Consider the following 21,114-nt stretch of genomic DNA (forward strand, 5'->3'; position numbering starts at 1 on the left):
CATGATTTTACCACGACTAACACATTTACAATTTAAAAAGTTTAAAGTTATTAAAGCTCAGCTCTAAAGTGGTTTCAGTGATTGAAATGCTTCTTGTGACACCATTTATGTGACATCCACTCTGTAATAGTGCCTGCCTGAATTTTGAACAGTGATGACCACTAACATTAACATGCTCGTTCAAATGAGAATGCTGTGAAGAGCAGCTCAAATAAGAACTGCTTAAATAAGAACTGCTCAAAGAAGAGCAACTCAAAGAAGAACTGCTCAAAAAAAGTAGCTCAAAGAAGGCTTCAACAGACAAGATGGACTTTTTGCAATTACCATTATATGTTGTATTCTGAGGCAGCTAATTTATGACTCTTTCATAAACCACAGAAAACATCTGCCTTATCATTTATAGAGACCATTATGGAGTGAATTAGAGGCACAAAATAGACAGTCTAACATTGTCTCTCATTTTGCTGCAGCACAGTTAATAGGCCATTTGGGTGAGGTGGTAATCAATCACTACGCAGAGCACATTTTATAATCTACCTTATTATTCAGTAGATCAAGGCCATTTTGTTATGGAGTCCAATTCCATAACAAGATCCAACATCACCTCCAGGTACAGTACACATCCCCCACTCATTCTGCTGATCACCTCCAGGTACAGTACACATCCCCCACTCATTCTGCTGATCACCTCCAGGTACAGTACACATCCCCCACTCATTCTGCTGATCCTCTTTACATGAATCCGCTCAGCGTGCCGGTCTTCACACACAGGACACGTGCTGATAGGCTCAGCATATTAGTTCTGCTCATGACCTCTCCTTCATCATTCATGCCAAATCCATCTGTCCCAGAACACATCCAACCTAAAGGAGTGATCCAGGTATCACTACGGAGCTGACTGTCAAGTCCATGCAGAGGGAGACGACCAGTGTCCCAGTATCACAGCCCTCCGCACTAAACCCCCCCCTTGTAATTTCATGGCTGGCTTGTTACTCGTCTATTGGTAACAATGTGCGACAGCTTGTTTTGGGTGATGCTTCAGTACCCACATATCAAACGCCACCATCAAAAGATAAGCAGTGCTGTTACTGTCTACCACCTAGCCAGGGATAAGCCTGGCTCATCCTTCTACACCCAACTTGGACCAACAATAAACGGGTAAATGTCTTTAAAGGGCTGGGTATTACTGAAATGTACGCAGAGACCATAGTTGTCCAATTACACGTGCACCTTTAAGCAACGGATCAGCAGATCAGATGAAAAATGAAAAAGCCTCCTAGCAAATATTTGTACCATTAAAATATTTCTAGTCTGAGTAATAATCAAAAACATGCCAAAGAGCAAAGCAGAGTTAAATTAACAAATGAGTTCATAGGTCTGGGGAACGTAATGCCGGGAGAAATGAAAACATTTTTTAAAACTCATTACGTGTTAGCGTGCTGCAACTGTCAAGGTCGACCTTCCTCTGGCATCATGGTTCATCACCATGTGTTGTTTTGTTTTGCTTCTGTACCCCCCCTACACCCCCCCCCCCCTTAGCCACGCCTCCTGCCTGTGTCCCTTGTGTCATCTGCCCCAGGTGTATTCTGCTTGGGTATATAAGCCAATTTCATATGTACCCTGCCTTGTGTGCTTTGTTAGATGGTGTATGTTTTTTTGTACCTTGTTCTTTGTTTGTCTGATCTTGAGCTTTGTTCTGGATCCCTGTATGTATTCCTGTTTGGTTTTTTTGACTGGATTCCTAGGTTTTTTAACTCTGGAATGTTCTATGTGTCATGCAGTTGGATTAATAAACATTGCTTAATAAACATCACTAATAAACATTTAATAAACATAGCTAATAAACATTTAATAAACATCACTATTCTTAGCATTTGTATCCTGCTTCTCATTGCTCACTGCAACTGAAAGGTATAAAGCTCTTAACGTGTTCTTTGCATTAACAATTTACTTAATCACCAAGGGTTTAATAAGATCCCTCAGTACACTAGACAGTACCCACAGCTCCTGATCAGAGACAGAGAGGTAGTGTGTGCTTACAGCATTCCGCAAAATGTCACAATTACCATATAGAAGTTATATAATACCAAACCAATAAGTAACACTTATAGTTCAGTTTTCACGGCCATCTCAAATGCTTCTGAAGCAGCCACGGTATCCCAAAAATCCACCTGTGGAAATGTGTGATAGGATAGTGAACCTGGACTGACTCATACCACTGAGAGAATTATGATATTATCAGGCAGATTAACACATAAAAGCAGCCCTTCATTGTAATTATAGGGGGCTAATTTTCTCTCTCTCTCTCTCTCTCTCTCTCTCTCTCTCTGTGTGTGCATGTGTGCGTGTGTGTGTGTGTGAGAGAGAGAGAAAGAGAGAGAGAGAGAGAAACAGCAAAACATGCAATCAGTTTCCACAATCTATTTCCACTGTGGATTAATAAATACATACAGTTTGCATCTCCTATTGATACTGTATCTTGAATATGATAATGTCAGTAAAGCTGCTTTGAACTGTACTGAAGTGAATGAGGTTGGTGAATGATGGCAGAAGTCTGAAACACCTCTGTGGACGGAGAGCAGCACGCCGTGTCTCGGAGCTTCTTGAAAGGCTTTTGATCATCTTACTTGGAGAGAATGGGTGATAATTGGAGCACATTATTTAAATGTACTCTCCAAGGCTTACATATGCAAATGTACCCTTATAATATGCCGTCTAGAAAATTATAAAATGCAGTCATTTATTTCTCATATATGTGAACAGTGCAGTGGTTAGCTCCTGAAGTCACACTTCACAATGACTTTGCCAGAACAGCACACCAAGTTTAATTACAATTGTTTTGTATGTCACAGACATAACGTGGGCTTTGGAGGACGATAGTTATAGGAGCCACCAGGCTGCGTACTGTGTTTGAGAGACACCATCTCCAACTCAGATCAGCACAAAATACGTGTTCAGATTAAAGCAGCTGATTTCCAGAAAATATGAGAGAGGAAGAAAGAGCAAGAACAGAAAAGAGGATGAATGCATACGGAGTGAACAAGTCCTCAGTATGGACATTAAAGATGAAACATGGACCTGTCTCTCTCTCCGTCTCTTTCTCTCTCGGCACATGACCACACATTCTCACTCACATAAGGGTCATTTATCGTTCTAATGCGTTTTAAACTACACTGAAATTTCTGACCCTGCCACATAAACTCTGGGGACCCCTATTAGCTGAAGTGAACACTCAGAATCTGAGTGGGTTTGTGGGGAGGGAGGTCTCTCTGTTCCTGAAAACAACATGCATGTTCGTACAGTTGCCAACTGCTATCACATACAAAAAGATGAGACATAGTCAGTCTCATATTGCCTCTTCTTAACCAGGCTACTTTACAGAGCAAATCCATGATTAATACAGTAAACCGGTTATGTAACTATGAGAGAGACCGGGGAAGAAAATCTAAAATTTAATGGCAGTGGTCACAGGGGGTAAGAAGGATTAAATATACATGTAGAGGTTCCATTGTTAGTGTTAGCTCAAAGCAGGGCAGTTAGACGTTTTCAGTGCAGACCTGACAGGTGAATATTGCACCAAAGGCTTGTGCTAGCACATTTTGAGGAACTCTTAGCACTCTGGTGTGAGGGCACGGTCACCGAGGTACCACAAAGGCTGCTGTTACAGCACGACAGGCTGACATCTCTACTGACATCTCTACTGACATCTCGACTGATATCTCTACTGACATCTCGACTGATATCTCAACTGACATCTCTACTGACATCTCTACTGACATCTCGACTGATATCTCAACTGACATCTCTACTGACATCTCTACTGACATCTCTACTGATATCTCAACTGACATCTCTACTGACATCTCGACTGACATCTCTACTGACATCTCGACTGACATCTCTACTGATATCTCAACTGATATATCTATTGACATCTCTACTGACATCTCTACTGATATCTCAACTGATATATCTATTGACATCTCTACTGACATATCTACTCATATCTCTACTGACATCTCTACTGATATCTCTACTGACATCTTTGCAATTTTTGAACCACTGTGCTAACAGCTCAGTGCCTTGTTCAACTTGCATTTTAAGTAATTGATATATGACCCATTCCTAATGACATCAAAATCCAGTACAATAATTTGATAATTAGGTGATTCTGCATGCAGGCTCAAGCAAAAATGCATGCTGAAAATTAGAGTGGGCCGTGCAATAATGTCAACAATATAAATTTGAAACAATATAAATTATGATAAATAAGGCATCAGAGACAAGTGGATTTAAAATACACATTTAATTACATTTTGAGTATTTTGAAATTTGCATAGGAGCAAACAGTTCTATCTGACTTAATAACCTTTTTCAGGACTAAATACAAACTAAAGAAACTGGGGTTCAGTTGATGTTTTTAAGACCTCCATCTGTAGGTCAGCAGCAGCGCATCAAGGGTCAGGTCCGGCTGTGGTGACCATACTCTTCGTCAGGGCAGTCTGGAGCAGGTCCTAACTGAGACACCAGTCATTAATTGGAGGACACATTGAGACAGGCACCGTGAGAAGATAATTAAAGGAACGACGCATCCTCATGGATTCTCATTATGAGCCCAATTAGCGCTAGTGTCACCAGGCTAGCTGGTCATGTGCACGACCCTGCCATCAGCACATCTCCCACTATGGGACAGGCCCTCTCCTACACCCCCTGCTTCACTGCACGTGACATGGGTGACGTTTTAATAAAGTGAAATTTCCTTTAATGAGTTCTTTAATGCACTGATTTATTTAAATGGCCTGTAGGTTACAGCTACGCACTGTGCTGGAGCAGATAGGTTAAGGCAGTTTTTAATTAGAGGTCCCAAAGGAAGAACACATCTATTATACATCCACAGTCCTATGACCGGAAATGGAGAGTGCCTTAAATATGTGAGTGAGGAAATATGTGTGTTATTATACTCAGACACAGCCCTGTGCATTTTCTCCTGCCTGTCTCTATTGTGCTGATAAAAGCATCTGTGGCTCAGCGCAGAGACCAACACCACACGGAGGAGGACGGAGACCTTAACCACAGTCACCATTACTCTCTCCTACTTAATGACATTGCGGCTCACAGGCTAGCTGAAGATCCACCATTCGCACCTCACAGTCACTCTTCCGTTCCCGTTCACTGCTTTATTGAATAATTGCCTGCACCTGTTCCTCGTCTCACGTCCCTATTTCGGTCTCACAGGTGCCCATCACCACTGCTGAGCACCACAGCTGACTGCTAAGCCTGTTCCTCCGGCGTTTATGATGTTTGTCATGGCTGATTTAATACTGATGCTGTTTCAAGTCTCTTCCACAGACTGTGGATGTTGGATGTTGCGTTTCACTAAAGAACACCTTTTGGGCATCTGTACACCTAAATCTTGCTCCATGTCCACAGTGCCATACCTAATAATGCTGGGTGTTTCATATTGTAGGCTGAAGAAGGAGAAATTAACAGGATTGGATTGAATAATGTTAAAAACATTTAATAATAATATTCCTGAGGCAAAGATTCACTAGCGTGTGCACCCATGTATGTGTTTGCACATAAGAGTTTAATGGAAACGTAATGATCTCTTAATCTTGCTCACAGCTCAAACAGGTTTTGATATAAAGTTGATTGACTAAATTAATGAATATGTGTTTCTGAGTTTTAAATAGGCCTACCTTAGCACAAAGGTTTGGGAAGTTGTTAGACATCTGATGAGATCTTGAGATTTGTGTTTCCTGTGCTTGAAAGATTCAAAAAACACATCTGAATGTATTAGCACGTGATTATACCAAAATGCAGAGCAGCATAATTTTATTCTCCTTGATAAATTCTTATTCACTCTAAAGTAATGAGGTGGATTTTGTTCTCTGAAAAAAAAAAAAACAATACAGTAGTTTGGCAGTTTTTACCATGAGGCTTTTATATGGTAAATTGCAAAAAAGCTTTTTCATCCTTTTGATTTATAAGTAATTTATTTAATTATCTCCAAACTGAAGCATTTTGGTGCTGCCACTGTATTCATTTGGCTGCATTTAATTGTGTTTGTGTGAGGTAGAATGCGGGGGCCGACTCAGGAAAGATTTATTAGGAACCTGTTATTTGATGCACTCCAAAGTTCATTTTTCTGTAAGTAAATTAGCAAACAAGACATTTTATGAAAGCAGTGGCAAAAAAAATAGAAACTACTCACTCGTCTTTGATCTTTCAAATAGTGAATGAGGTATTCCCACGGTGTAGGTCAGATCTAAAATGAATGTCTATATTAAGGAAGGAATATGAAAATTTTTCTGGGTACTTCTCAAGGTCTGGTAACTCACTAAAAAAGAATTAAATCCACTAATATGTCCCAGCACCACAACGTAGGTGTGTTAACTGTGAAGGGATGTAACGTGTATAAGCTCGTATCAAAGAGAGTGTGATTGATCACCACCACTCACCTACCATCAAACTGAATCTTTAGACAAAAACGACATATTCAGAGCTTCTGTATGGGTATGAAAGGTAGACGTACCTTCGTGCTCTCATGGGGATGCACGAGGGAGCCATGAGGAGCAAGTGTAAGAGCTCCCTGAAGGTGAGAGCAACGTGACGGAGCGATACCACCTGAAGAGGGTGAGGTGACAGACACCGTCACTTAAGAAGGTAACATGGCTGCTCTGATGTTCAAGAGAGCTGGTTCTTTGCCCTGGTGGTTGGGCCATGAGTTTGGTGCCTGTTGAACCAGGGTTTGGGTGTACAAGTTAATTCTGGATTTTAACCATAATATGTCCAATCAGATAAGTTAAATCAGACAGAAAGTCAGAAGGCGCCCTCTAGCTGTGCTTTCGCTCCGTACAATGTATTTAAACTGATGTTCTTCGGAACACTTTGCTTTGCATAATTTGCTTTCCATAAGTGTTTACATAATGCATAATGATACCATTACGTGATCTCCTTTCCCCATTAATGCTTAAACATGCATGTCCAGTAAGATATATCAGGTCATGTTTTGTATATGGAGGTGGGGGGGGGGGTGTTAGGATAGATGGCAAGAGCCTGTGACTGATAGAGCCCTAGACTCATTAGAACAGTAGATCATTTTGTCACTGGGGCACAAAGTGATATATATTTTGATGGGGCACAAAATCCCTGTGTATAGGGTACAGTAGTGTGTGTGTGTGTGTGCGTGTGTGTGTGTGTGCATGCATGTGCACGTGTGTATGTGTGTGTGTGTGTGTGTGTGTGTGTGTGTGTGTGTGTGTGTGTGTGTGTTTGCGTGCATGCACATGCATGTTTATAAATCTCTGTGGGGACCGGTCGACAGAAACACTGGATACTTTTGATCTTGTGTCAATAACAGGAACAAATACTTATTTTTACCAAAACTGATATTTTCATTTGGGGTGTACTACAGTATTAATTTCCTAACAACTAAATAAATTGTGGTTCCTAACGTTTAGGTTATTGTTAGGCGTTACATATATTATCTACAGTAATTATTATGTCATCATGTCAGTGGTGGATCACAAAGACACAGAGCTAGTGAAACAGGACTCCGCGTGTGCGTTCGTGTGTGTGCGCGGTGCGCCCGTGAGCGCGCGCGCGTGACATCATTACTTGACAACGATGATGCGGTCAGATCGGGGTAAAGATGCCGCGCGGATGGGAAGCTGTGCGCGCGTGCCGCTTCTGCGTCGGGGCTGCAGGTTCTAAGTTTTTCTACAAGCGTAACGTGGACCACGATTGCACGGCCGACTTCAAAACGAGCCACCGGCGACGCCTTAGTTCTTGCAGCTGGACTTGAGGAGGAAACATGCACTTTGCATCTAACTGTGCGCGGAGTTCTTTGGGCTACTTCTGGACCGTTAAAAGCACAAAAAATGTCAAGGTATTTTAGTACATGTGGTAAAAGCTAACAAAAAATGAAGTTCGGAAAAAGTATTTGCATTATAAATGTGGGTGGCACCAGGTATGCTTTTCCAAAGGATGTAATAAAGGATTTTCCTCTAAGCAGAGTTAGTCGTCTGCACAGTTGTGTGTCGGAGAGAGAGGTTCTGGAGGTCTGCGATGACTATGACCGCGAGAGGAACGAGTTCTTCTTTGACAGGCACTCTGAAGCCTTTGGTTTCATCATGCTCTATGTGAAGTATGGGAAACTGCGCTTCGTCCCACACATGTGTGAACTATCCTTCTATAATGAGATGATTTACTGGGGCTTGGAGAGCTCAGATTTGGAGTTCTGTTGCCAAAGGAGACTGGACGACCGGATGTCCGACACCTATACTCATTTCTCCGAGGAAGACCACAAAGTAGAGGATGAACTGGACGCAGAGGATGAGATGTCGAGTCGGATAGGCGCCAAAAAAGAGGCAAAGTGGCTCGAACGAATGCGCAGGACTTTTGAGGAGCCCACGTCCTCTGTGGCAGCGCAGATTTTGGCGTCTGTGTCTGTTATTTTTGTCATTGTGTCCATGGTGATACTTTGTGCGAGTACTTTACCCGACTGGAAAACGGCAGAGAGCAACATGGTGGAGGAGCACAGGTACACAGACTCTTTAGAGCATCCCTCCGGGTACATACGTCTTCTTTCTTCTTCAAACTTTCCTTCTCCGTTGATTGTATTGAGATTGTTAAAGCAAGTTGTTGTTTTTCGAAAGTAATTCTCTTATTGTTGTTCAATATGTACATGATAAATGATGGATACGATTTTTTAAAAACCATATACAACCACACATGTCCAAGGTGCTATATTTCATGTATAGTGTCTTGTGTTATGTCGCAGTTCTTAAATGTCCGTCTTTTGTCTTTAAAAATAAAATGTTATAGTTTGTACTAAACCAAACAGGTTACAGTCCTAGCATTTAAATGTCCATCTATGTTCAATACCGTAAGTGTGTTTTATGTACATAGATAACACAGATTAAACGTCATGTTAACACAGCAAATTATTCGAAATAGTCTCTTCCAGAATAATTGCCGATTATATGTTTATGCTAGTTATAATAGGCCTATCAGTTTACTAATTAACTAAGCGAGAAGCCTTAAGACGTTTACAAATCTACAGACTAGAATTTATTAACATGACAAGAGAGATAAAATGTTGATGTCCCCTTATCGTTGCAGTCGTTTTTCTATGTCTTTTAACCTCTGTGTTTGTCTGTCTTGTATCTATACTGCCACGTGGACTGTTCTGAAGGTACTGGTACCTGAGGAGCGCCCAGCTGTGTGTGTGTGTGTGTGTGTGTGTGTGTGTGTGTGTGTGTGTGTGTGTGTGTGTGTGTGTGTGTGTGCGTGCGTGCGTGTGTGTGCGTGCGTGCGTGCGTGCGTGCGTGTGTGTGTGTGCGCGCGCACATGCACATGTGTAGGTGCTTGTTTAGGTGCGTGGGTGAGTGTGTGTGAGAACAAACGAACATGTCTAAGGTCTGTTTTTGTGAAGTGTTACATTATTTAAAAAAAAACATGTTATCAATATTTGACAGGTTGTGTTAATGATTTCTCAGCGTTTTCCAGCTAACAAGTCCTTATTCTTTGTAAAACTGTGTTTTAATTTCAGTTCAGTGCCGGCACAGTAAGCATTTCTAATATCCAATATGGCCAATATATCCTGTTGACAAGTTCCACATCACTTGACGTAAAAATATTAGGGATATTTATGGAATCAACACAATTTGTTTTGAGGGTTTAAACTGGGAAAGGACCCTTCAAGTGGATGTGAAACCATTTATTTGAAGTTGTTCATGTCTAGAAAGAAAACCTTTCACATCTAATGCCTATCCATCTCTTATATTACCATGTGTCTCTTGTTTCTAAACTCCTTTTCAGAGTGCCCAGCTCCAAACTGAACTATGAAACGAAACCTTAACAAACCACGCTGTACAATCTCAACATCAAACCTCCAATATATTTCAATGTATTATATGCAGTCACCACCTGCTTTATTATTTAAAAAAATCTTGTCAATATACGGATTTCACATAGTGTAAATATCATTGCCACACTGTGACATTATTGTCATGGCCAACATTGTCATTCACTCAACATTGCCATATCCAGTACACCTGTACCTGCAAACCACTACCATGTTGCTGCTATGACAACCACGGTCCAGCATTTGAATACTATATAGTGAGTAGTACTATATAGTTAGAACTGAGCTGTGATGAACATGGTGATGAGAGTGGCTGAAATATTGGGCAGTCTGGAATGATACACCTATTAAATGTAAAGATGTGGCTAATAATGTGAGTGTACCAGGTAGCTATTTCTAATAAAGTAGGTGGTGAAAGCGTATAGTTAAATCAAAATTGCGACTGGGCTCTGAACTGGACCTGTCTTTTTTTAATCTCTAAGACCTAGCAGCTCCGTACGGGTTTAAAGGTGTTCTTTTTTGTCATCTTGTTAAATTCAAAAGACAATAACTCTTTATCACAACACTTTATAATATGGACATTTGACTGTAGACTATAGATTTGGTCTACATATTTAATTGACCTTGAAAGAGTCATTATCTACATATTCATAATCCTTGTAGACTACTATGCCCTGATGAGGAACTGGACAGTGTTAAGCCAAAGGTGTTGCTCGGTCTTATGGGGTTTCTAGGTACTTGCATGGTTCTCATTGTAGAGTAGTCCTCATAAGATAACAGTAACTCAGTTTCACACGCCTCTTTATCATGCCAATGCTAAGATGTGTGCTAATCAGGAATTGCCGTATGGTTTCACGCAAACAGGCAAACTGATAATTAGTGCTGTACTTTTAAGGACCACGCACCAAACAGTGTTGCACAGGCATGTATTAATGCAGTCTTCCCAAGAGGCAGGCTCTTTTAATTGGGTGGTAAAAGTTTCATATTTGATTCATTAGGCTCCACGTATGATTTGATGGGGGTGGTGCAGCCGCACAGGTGTGTTCCTCCATCTTAACCACGCTCTCCGCTCCCCCCCCCCCCCCCCCCCCCCCCCCGTCACTGTGCGTGTTCGCAGGATCATCGAGGCGGTGTGCATCGGCTGGTTCACGGCGGAGTGCATCGTGCGCTTCCTCGTGTCGCGTGACAAGTGCGAGTTCGTGCGACGGCCGCTGAACATCATCGACCTGCTGGCCATCACGCCCTACTACATCTCCGTCACCATGACGGTGCTGACGGGCGAGAACTCGCAGCTGCAGCGGGCCGGCGTCACGCTGCGCGTCCTGCGTATGATGCGAATCTTCTGGGTCATCAAGCTGGCGCGTCACTTCCTGGGCCTGCAGACGCTCGGCCTCACGCTCCGTCGCTGCTACCGCGAGATGGTCATGCTGCTGGTTTTCATCGGTGTCGCCATGGCGATCTTCGGAGCGCTGGCCCAGCTGCTGGAACACGGGCTGGACGTGAAGTCGGGCAACGAGGACTACGCCAGCATCCCCTCCGCCTGCTGGTGGGTTATTATCTCCATGACCACCGTCGGCTATGGAGACATGTACCCCATCACCGTGCCGGGGCGCGTTCTCGGAGGCCTGTGCGTGGTGAGCGGCATCGTTCTTCTGGCTCTCCCCATCACCTTCATCTACCACAGCTTCGTGCAGTGCTACCACGAGCTCAAGTTCCGCTCGGCCCGCTGCACAAGGAGCCTCTCGGCCGAGTTCCTCAACTGACCGGGCGCCGACACCCAGCGGCCCGGTGGACCTGCTTCTCGGTTTTTTGCTCAGAGACTCGGTTGGTCCTCCTGGCGCACCGAACGATCTAACTCAGTCAAATCTGTGGTCTCAGGTAGAGCTTAGGGACTTGGTTTTAAATGCGTTTAAATTTAGCACCTTCTGGCACTCGGCCCGGGCCACAGAGGAGCCCAGTGTCCGCGGGCATTAGATCTCACCCTGCTCCACTTCTTCTGATTCCCCTGTGCTCCAGCAGAGACTGGAACCTGTCCAGTCAAGTCAGATGTTGTGGTGCGTGGTTGGAACAAATACCCACGGGCTCCGCGCCCCCCTGCAGCCCAAGCTGAGATCCCGCTGGCCAATCTCCAAGGCGCTTATCTTCAGGAAGGGGCGGGGCTAAGGGTGGGGGGGATGCCAGCTCTCACAGGCTGTTTTTACAGTAGCTGCTGTTGCTGGGTTTCAAGAGCTGTGGGGGAAGCTACCATGGCGACACTGGCTTTCAGGCCAGATGTCCCTGTCAGGGCCTCGCTGTTGGAGGGCAGTTTTGTCATATCAACCAGAGGCTTTGAAAACACTCGACACGGAGCTTGAAAAGCTTTTCCCTTCACATCCTGACAGGCTTGCGCTGCGTCGCCTAGCTGTGGCATGTGGGCACTGAGAGGGTTTTGTTTCCGAATGCCATGTAAACAGACCACAGTCTTGGCAGACGTGCGGGAGAAAGGTAATTAAACTTCTCTTCACCCACAAAGTTCTTTTGTCACACGTGTTCTGTTTTGACTGAACCTCGCAGCACTGTGCAGTCGTGCTGTTATAGCAAACAAAGTTGGGGGGGGGGGGGGGGGTTACACTGGCGCTACATGAATACAGAGAGCAACGTAAATATGCCTTTTAGTGTGTACCACCAATTGAAAATACTGAGTCCAATTCTGTGCGACAGAAAATGTCCATAGATAATGAGAGATTCAGAGCAGTAGAGAGAGAGAGAGAGAGAGAGAGAGATGGAGAGAGAGAGAGATGGAGAGGTTGGCAGCTTAGTTGTGTAGGCCGTGGAGCAAGAGCGCTGTCATCGATCGCTGTTGGAAGGGTGTGGTGGTGCCATGCAATGCATTATTGAATAACGTGTGTGTCCTCTTCAGTTCGCCATAGCTTACCACTGAAACAATGAGGAGCCTTGAGGATCGAGCTCCATAACAGCTCTGGCTTTCACCATGAAACACTCTTTGACAGGTCCCAGAAATGTTCTGGAAAGACCTAAAAAGACTGCATCAAGACTGTCTCTACACTGTTATCCATCCCCTTCTGGGTATCATGTTTTGGGTTTTCCCTTTTTAATGTAAAAGAGTGAAAACCATTTGAAGAAAATATCTGTAAAACTTGGGTACCATGATGCCTCTTGTATAAAGCCTTGAACTACTTTTTATACCATCGGCCTACACACACACAATTATTTTTTTTGGCTATTGCTTAATTATAATTTTGTCTGTGCTTTAAGAAAGTGTCAAGATTTTTTTTTTCAGAACTTTTCAGAAAAAAGTTTTAAGTTACATGAGTTTTGTACTGATTTTTACTGGTCTTCATATATATATATATATATATATATATATATATATATATATATATATATATATATATATAAAATCGAGAAGTTAGATGAAAATCTTACATCGATTTTACATTATAAAAACAACCAAGGTTTCTCAGGAGGGCTATAAAATACTTCCCCAACACGCTGTACTTAGTTCAAGTTCAACCCTTTGGTGAAAAATAGTTCTAAAGGATTCACGCCCAACTGTGATAATGCGATAACCCTGTTGATTGAAATAGTTTGTTTTCTCTGTGTACTTCCCATGTTGAGTCAGGGGGGGTTTGTTTACCTTGCAGTATGATTCAATCTCCTACCTTTTGTCTGCTCATTCATTCCAAATGCTCTCGTGTAAATGACGTTTGATTGTTTATTTATGCCATTTTGTTTGTTCATTTCTCAGAAACTGTTTGATAGACCACCACAGGTTATATTTGCTAGGTTGTGTGTATTTTTAGAAGTGTTAACAATCTACAAAAACATTTTTTGGTAAACGTTAGTGTAAGATAAACACTAGAGGCTGTAAAAGTATTATTTTCTGAGCAGGAGTGCCTAATTCATTCACAAAACATGAAGATTTGTTTGGTTATCCTCAGTACTACAGCTATTCATATCACATGGAAATCTGTAAACAAAGGGAAGTGTAATATCTCACCATGTTGAAGATGATGATGAAGCTCTGCTGAAGATCACACACTAAAAACGGTAGTAAACGTCATCTGCTTCACGTTGAGTCGATATCTCCCTCTGCTACTGGAGTTGGTGTTGTGGACATCCATTCAGTGTGGTTGCACCATGTGTGAGAGTGAGATTGAGGCTGACTGGATGAAGATCCATTTCTAAAGATCATGACAGGTGGGGAGACATGCCAGTCAGTATATGTGCTACAGCACTTCCCTCTGTGTGGGTAATGTGGGAGGTCTGTCTTTACCAGTCCACTGCTGACACCACCATATTTATATTGAAACATGGCGTTTGTGTTTCTTCTGAAATCAGTCTGTCCCTCTTGAAGGACCTTCTATACAAATACAGGAGAACAAAAATTAAGTGCAAAAGCCTGATCTACTGACTCAAGCATCAAGGTTTTAATCGGTGTGTGCTAAAGAGTAATTTTTTCCAAATTGAATAAGAACTATTACAAATATTGTTTCATCACCCATTCAAGCTTGGTCCTATCTGATAACACCTCCTATCTGGGGCACAGCTAAACTGTGTGCCTATACAGTGGGGTTTCAGTATCCTGGGAAAGATGCCCCTAACCCCCCCCCCCCCCCCCCCCCCCCCACTTGTACAAAGCAAAGTGAATTACAGCATCGGGCACCTTAATGGACCTTTTTGTGTTACTTCAGAAAATTTTTAACCTACAAATAAATATTTTCTGAAGTAACTATATTTTCTTCAGTTACTAGCTGTCATTTAACAGCTAGGCTAAAATAGATGAAGTTGATAACAGGATATGGCAAAACATGATTCAGTGCTATGTACACATGATTCACTGATGTACACAGCTCACTGTGATGGATTCACCACCCACCAGCTGTGATATTTATTATTGTTTTTTCTTTTGATGGTTGTCAATGAATGCGTCAAAAGCACATACATAAAGTCAATTTGATTTGTTAATTTGGGAATTTCATATAGTAATTGCTGTCACACTGTAAAATGATTTTTATGAAAATGTCAGATATATAATGCATAATAGATCTACTGTTGGTAGGTCTCTAAAACACCATAGAAGAGGCTTCATTTTAGGATGCTGTTATTTAGCGTATTGTAAATGGCTAGAGCTCATTGTGAGGAATTATAAACTGAAGGTATTTGTAGGTTTAGATGTTTTGTCAAAGCCTAATTGATAAGCCACGCTATTTTTGTGAATGTCTAGATGAGCATTTGTCTAAAATGCAAGTTCAGAAGAACTTAATCTTTTTTTCTTTTAAAATAGTTTTTAGCATTTTTAAAACAAAATCTATTTTGCATAAAGTAGCGTAAATGTCTCTGTAAAGTCTGCAGCAACTTTATGGAAAACTCCTTAATCAGTAATAAATTCACCCTTAATGACAAAATATCTGTTATTTTCATGGTTTGATTTTGATATTAACAATTTTGCATCAGCATCAATGGTATCAACAGTATTACAACAGTAAACTAGCACAGAAATATGCACAACCTTCTAACCAAATATTTAAATATTGTTTCAAATAAACACTTCAAATTACATGTACATGCTGAAAAGAATGACACAAGAAACCCCACAAAAACACAAAAAACACAGGAAGTTTATTTCTCAGTCTGGCTTCTAAGATTGCACATATTTCCACAACAATAGGAGCAAAGAATCAATGACACAGCCCTTAGAATATGATATACCAGCTTTTACACAGTTACCTCATTACAGACAAGGTAACTGGTTCTTTTTAACCGAAGGTCTGTGATACAGACACATTATTTAAGTATTATGAGCTTTTCAATACATTTTTTCTTCTTATTAGAATGTCTCTGTTCAACAGAATTATTAAGTCCAAGTCTGAGTCTCATAAGAGCAAGTTCAAGATCAAAAATTCAAGGTTTAAATCACAGAGAAAAGTGAGTCCCAGTCAAGACATGAGTAACTTTAGTGGAATTTGAAATCTGACTCCAGGATTTGAGTGCTAAGTGCGTTGGCCTATAACAGTCATCCAGACACACCTTTAGCTTTCAAGCCTGATATTGAGTTGATACATCATAACCTTAATGCTAAAACAAAACATAACTGGATTAAATTTGTTCATATCTGTCACTTAATGCTATCCATGTGCATTATGTTATGTTTAATTAAACAAACAAAAAATATGTATCCACGTTGATACATCTAACATAGGCTACATAAATGTATTTATTATACAATGGTATTTTTTGCAGACTTTAAGAGAAAAAAACAGCTATGATCTATAAAGCATGTTAGCCAGCAACAGCTAACTTAAAGATACAGCTTATGTTTGTTTTCTAAATATTAGGTTAAACATAATTTGCACATGTCGAGATTATGTACAGAGGAGTCATCAAATACAATTTAATTGTTGGGTTAAGTTAATTAAGTTGGGTTATAGGTAACAAACTAGATAACCTACCTAACTAGGTAGATGGCTAGCTCCAGGAAATGTTCAAAGTTAATAATATTTAAATATAATAATATTTATTATAGTTATTTTCTTTGACCTATTGCTGAATGTGCACTATTCTTTACTTGATAATTTGTAACACATAGCCTAGTAGTTGATAACCTAAGTGCCCAAGTAGCTATAATCTACTGTATAAAAGTTTTTTTTTATAGAAATGGTTACAATTTTTTTTTTCATCAAAATATTAGTGCAGGCAACAACTAGACTTGCCTATATCCTTGGAGCTTATGTGAATCTGTGGCACGGTATTTTATATTGTTTTTGTTATTTCCATGTTGATCTTTTCTTACCTACAAGGTTATCTCAGCGTGCCTATGATTTTGTTACTGAGATTTAAAGTCTGACAAGCCTAATGTAAAACTGCATTCTTGCACATTCGTGATATTTTGGACCCCTGTTTCTCTACAGGTGCTGTATCTGCCATGCCCTCTCAACCTGCTCCCATGAGTCTCGCCTCTCCGATCAAAGATGTCAGATACAGGACACCCCTCTTAATTATTGAGTTGAGTTGTTGCGTCTGGAGCCGTTGATAACACCAAGGATGTAGCCGTGCAAATCTCTGTAGTGAAACAGTGACAGCAGAATGGATCGCGCTGAAGAGCTCAGTGACTTTAAGCGTGGCACTGTTATAGGGTGCCACCTTTGTCACAAGTCAGTTCGTGAAATTTCTGCTCTGTTAGATCTGCCCAAATAAACCGTAAGTGCTGTTACTGTGAGATGGAAACGTCTAGGAGCAACAGCACCTCAGCCAAGAAGCGGTAGACCACGCAAACTCACTGAACGGGGCTGTAGATTGCTGAAACAAGTAGTGCGTAAAAAGCCCCTGTCCTCTGTTGCATCATTCACTACAGAGTTACGAAGTTCTTCTGGAAGCAACATTAGCACAAGAACCGTGCGTCGGGACCTTTGTGAATTGGGTTTACGTGGGCGAGCTGCACATAACCCTCACATCCCTATGAGCAATGCCAAACGTCGGCTGGAATGGTGTAAAGCACACCGCCACTGGACTCTGGAGCAGTGGAAACGTGTTCTCTGGAGTGGTGAATCACACTTCACTATCGGGCAGTCCGATGGGCAAATCTGTGTTTGGCGCTTGCCAGGAGAACGATCTCCATCAGAATGTGCAGTACCAACGGTGAAGTTTGGTGGCCGCGGGATATTAGTCTGGGCCTGTTTTTCAGATTTTGGCCTTGGCTCCTTAGTTCCAGTGAAGAGTAATATTAATGCTACAGCCTACAGACTGCATCTTGGACAATTATATGCTTCCAACATTGTGGCAACAGTTTGGAGAAGGACCTTTCTTATTCCAGCATAGATGTGCCCATGTGTAGAAAGCAAAGTCCATAAAGACATGGTTTGAGGAGTTTGGAGTGGAGGAACTCCAGTGGCCTGCACAGAGCCCTGACCTCAACCCAGTAGAACACTTTTGGGATGAATTGGAACACCAATTGCAATCTAAGGCTTCTTGTCCAACATCAGTGCTTGAACTTACAAGTGCTCTTTTGACTGAATGTGCTCACATTCCCATAGACACACTCCAAAATCTTGTGGAAAGCCTTCCTAGGAGAGTAGATGCTATTATAGCAGTGCAGGGGGGGGGGGAGGGACCAACTCCTTAATAATGCCGAGGCTTTTGGAATGAAATATCCAAGAAGCTCATATAGATGTCGTGGTGTTGACATACTTTTGACCATATAGCGTAGCACAGGATGGGGATCTAACAAAGATTCTGAGCTCCAAAAGGTATTTTATGTATTCTGCTTTGTTGTTGTTTATTCTCAATTATTATTAATTATATTTATTTTTATTTATTATATTTACCTTCACTATTAGTTGCTTACATCATGCATATTGTAAGCAAATTTGCTACTGGTATGCTTATATGAACCAAGTAACCAATTAAACACAGTCTGTAGCTTTCAAGTTAAAATAGGGAAGAAATTACAGTGACTGTTTAATTGCTTTGCATATTCTGTGTGTTTGATACTCCACTGGTTGCAAACTTCAAAGACCATGAGGTTTGAAATAGTTATAACTGCACAGAAGCTCCTTAGAATGCCTTAAAGGAATGCCCCTTAAGCCCCTCCACCCCAGTTAAATAAATATGCATGAATCCTGCATAGGCCTACATGATTTTCAAAAGGGTGTTGGTATTTGTTACATTTTGCGGAAGAACAAACAAAGCTTGTGCAAGGACAAACCAATCAGTTTTCATTTTTTCTTAGAAACCTAGCAATTACCTTCCTGATAAGCAAATTAAAGCAGATGAATCTTATGTTATTTCTTATCTTTTTGTGCACGTTTTTGCTGATCAGAATTCTTTTCGTGACCTACATTTTGATCAAGCAAATCCATTTTTGTTTGTGCTCGTAGAGGCTAAAGGTTTCTGGTGTGGCTGGCGATTAAACTAGAATCTTCAGTAAAGACTCTCACTATATTATCTTCTGAAAAGGCCTAGACACACACACATGCAACTCGCTGTCTGACGGAGCCAGCTTCACATATCAGCTCCAGAAGGTCAGGAACAGCTTGTTTCATTGTTGATTGGCCCCACATCATGCATGCAAGCTTGTAAAGAGGCAACACAATAGAAAGGGGACTCATCCCTACAAGCCCAAATGGGTCTATCGAGCTGAAGGCCTTATTTTCACCTGCATTACAAGTTTGCATCAGTAGGGTTAGGCTACTGCAACTTCTGTGCACCAGCATTGTACTAGGTCATGATTTCCTGAGATAAGTATCTTATTTAGCCCTTCTTTAATAATTTTCCCTCTTTCATTGTTTTAGCCATGCTCAATTCTCCACAAATCTTGTTTGGTTAAATTTTGTTTTTTTAAGCATGTTTTGCTGTATCTCCATTTTAGTTAATCTAATACCGTATGTCAGTAATGTAATTCCTCCATTTTTAAGTATGTTTTCTCTTGGTCTCTGTTTACCCAGTAAACATACCTTTAGCTGCAATTCAAGAATGGTTTTCCTAATTTCAGGTGAGAGATGTTCATGTCAAACTTGTCGAGACTAACTTTAGTCATTAATGAAATAATAATTTTAAATGAATTTAGCTGATTATCAGGGTGGATTGCTTTGATTGTTCATAGTGCCACACCTCATAATATTCCAAGCACACAAATCTGTGAAAGCTCCATGTCTGCATGTTTCTGCTGTTTGTCTGTAATTTGATGACTATAAATGCCCAGTTTGGGGGTTATAGTCTTTCTTTATGGGTGGAGCGTGCATGCAGAATATGACCTTTTAGTTTACACTGGATGAAATTGTATAGAGTCCAATTCTGTGTGTGACAGAAAAAATGCATAGTGAGAGATAAATAGCAGGAGACGTCCAACATTGTGGTAAATGTGATGTGGAGTAAGTTGGTCTGTGGTGAGAGTGTCATGGAGTGCCTCTGGATGGTGTGGGTGGTGCTGTGTAGTGCATTAGCGAGGGCTCCCCATAATTCCCACCTCCTCTATAGCTCAGTGCAGGAGAAATGTGGCACATGTCACACTGAAACTCCATTACAAACTCTGGCTTTCACAACCTTTTTGACAGGTCCCAGAATGTTCTGGAAAGACCTTAAAACAGTTTCATCAAGGCACTTTCAACAATTCCATTCGTCTGTTCTGCCTATCGTATTGTGGGAAATGCATTTGGGGAAAATATCTGTTAAACGTCATGCCTTTTCACACACAAAATATGTGGATTATTTTGTAGCCTTTGTAGGTTTTTTAGTGTAGCAGTCTTTTGCAGCAGTCTTCGCTGTCCAAATTTTTCAACTTTTTATAAAAAACATTTATGTCACATGGGTGATTCACTGATGTTTACTGGTTTCCAAACAGCACATTGTTGGAAAGTTGAATGAAAATGATTATGTAAAACACTTTAAATTGATAAATAGCTTGATCAAGGGGTTTTTTAAAGGCCATACATCATACTTATGTGACTGATTGTTTTCTTTTTAAATCAGGATAAATTTATTTTTAGCAACAAACAACCCTTGGGCTAAAAACCACAGTGGTAAAGGATTCATAGCCAGCTGTGATAATGCTTACACTGTTGATTCAAATAGTTTGTTTTCCCAGATCCAGACATGGGGGTTGTTTACCATCAGTGCAGTCGGCTCCGTTTTGAGGGTTTGTTTCTCTCTCATTCCAAATGATTTCCTGATATAGTTTTATTTCTCTCTCTCAGGATTGATGTATGCATTTTTATCCATTCAAAATCAAATCCACAAAGAATTGTGCAGTAAATAGAAGGTGTTGATGTGTAATTACTGACTATGAAATATTCACTGGAATGTGTATATTAAATGTGTTAAACAATTGGACATTATTTTTGTCAAACAGACTTAAGTTCTCAGACTTAAGCATTCACAGATATGGTTTGTTGTCCTCGGTACAACAGCTATTCATATCACAAGTGTGTAAACAAAAGGGAAGTGTAATATCTCACCTTTATCAGATGCGAGAGCATCTTCTGCTCTGCTGAAGTTCACACACTAAAAACGGTAGTAAACGTCATCTGCTTCACGTTGAGTCGATATCTCCCTCTGCTACTGGAGTTGGTGTTGTGGACATCCATTCAGTGTGGTTGCACCATGTGTGAGAGTGAGATTGAGGCTGACTGGATGAAGATCCATTTCTAAAGATCATGGCAGGTGGGGAGACATGCCAGTCAGTATATGTGCTACAGCACTTCCCTCTGTGTGGGTAATGTGGGAGGTCTGTCTTTACCAGTCCACTG

At 41.2% G+C, this 21,114-nt stretch overlaps 1 protein-coding gene across 4 annotated transcripts; it reads left to right on the forward strand.

The window, feature by feature from the left end:
- Window positions 1–7,643: 7,643 nt before the first annotated feature.
- Window positions 7,644–17,180, forward strand: LOC143476907 (voltage-gated potassium channel regulatory subunit KCNG3-like). Of its 4 annotated transcripts, none has more exons than XR_013121418.1 (3): window positions 7,644–8,575; window positions 10,989–12,355; window positions 16,783–17,180. XR_013121418.1 is itself a non-coding variant. In XM_076975319.1 (2 exons), exons 1-2 carry the CDS (start codon window positions 7,926–7,928, stop codon window positions 11,632–11,634), a joined length of 1,296 nt encoding a protein of 431 aa, XP_076831434.1. In that variant the 5' UTR covers window positions 7,644–7,925; the 3' UTR covers window positions 11,635–13,194. The 4 variants fall into 4 exon arrangements, 2 of the variants coding, with proteins under 2 accessions (XP_076831434.1, XP_076831435.1); XR_013121417.1 differs by lacking the exon at window positions 16,783–17,180 and adding an exon at window positions 12,771–13,194; XM_076975319.1 differs by lacking the exon at window positions 16,783–17,180 and having other exon boundaries at window positions 10,989–13,194.
- The last annotated feature ends 3,934 nt before the right edge of the window (window positions 17,181–21,114 follow it).

This window comes from Brachyhypopomus gauderio, chromosome 15 (assembly GCF_052324685.1).
Source record: "Brachyhypopomus gauderio isolate BG-103 chromosome 15, BGAUD_0.2, whole genome shotgun sequence".
Classification (NCBI taxonomy): Eukaryota; Metazoa; Chordata; class Actinopteri; order Gymnotiformes; family Hypopomidae; genus Brachyhypopomus; species Brachyhypopomus gauderio.

Bases quoted from the DNA above. Each gene is read 5' to 3' on its own strand.
- LOC143476907 (XM_076975319.1), top strand. From the start codon at position 7,926: ATGAAGTTCGGAAAAAGTATTTGCATTATAAATGTGGGTGGCACCAGG. The intron at 8,576-10,988 runs GTACATACGTCT...GCGTGTTCGCAG, and splicing joins TCTTTAGAGCATCCCTCCGG to GATCATCGAGGCGGTGTGCA.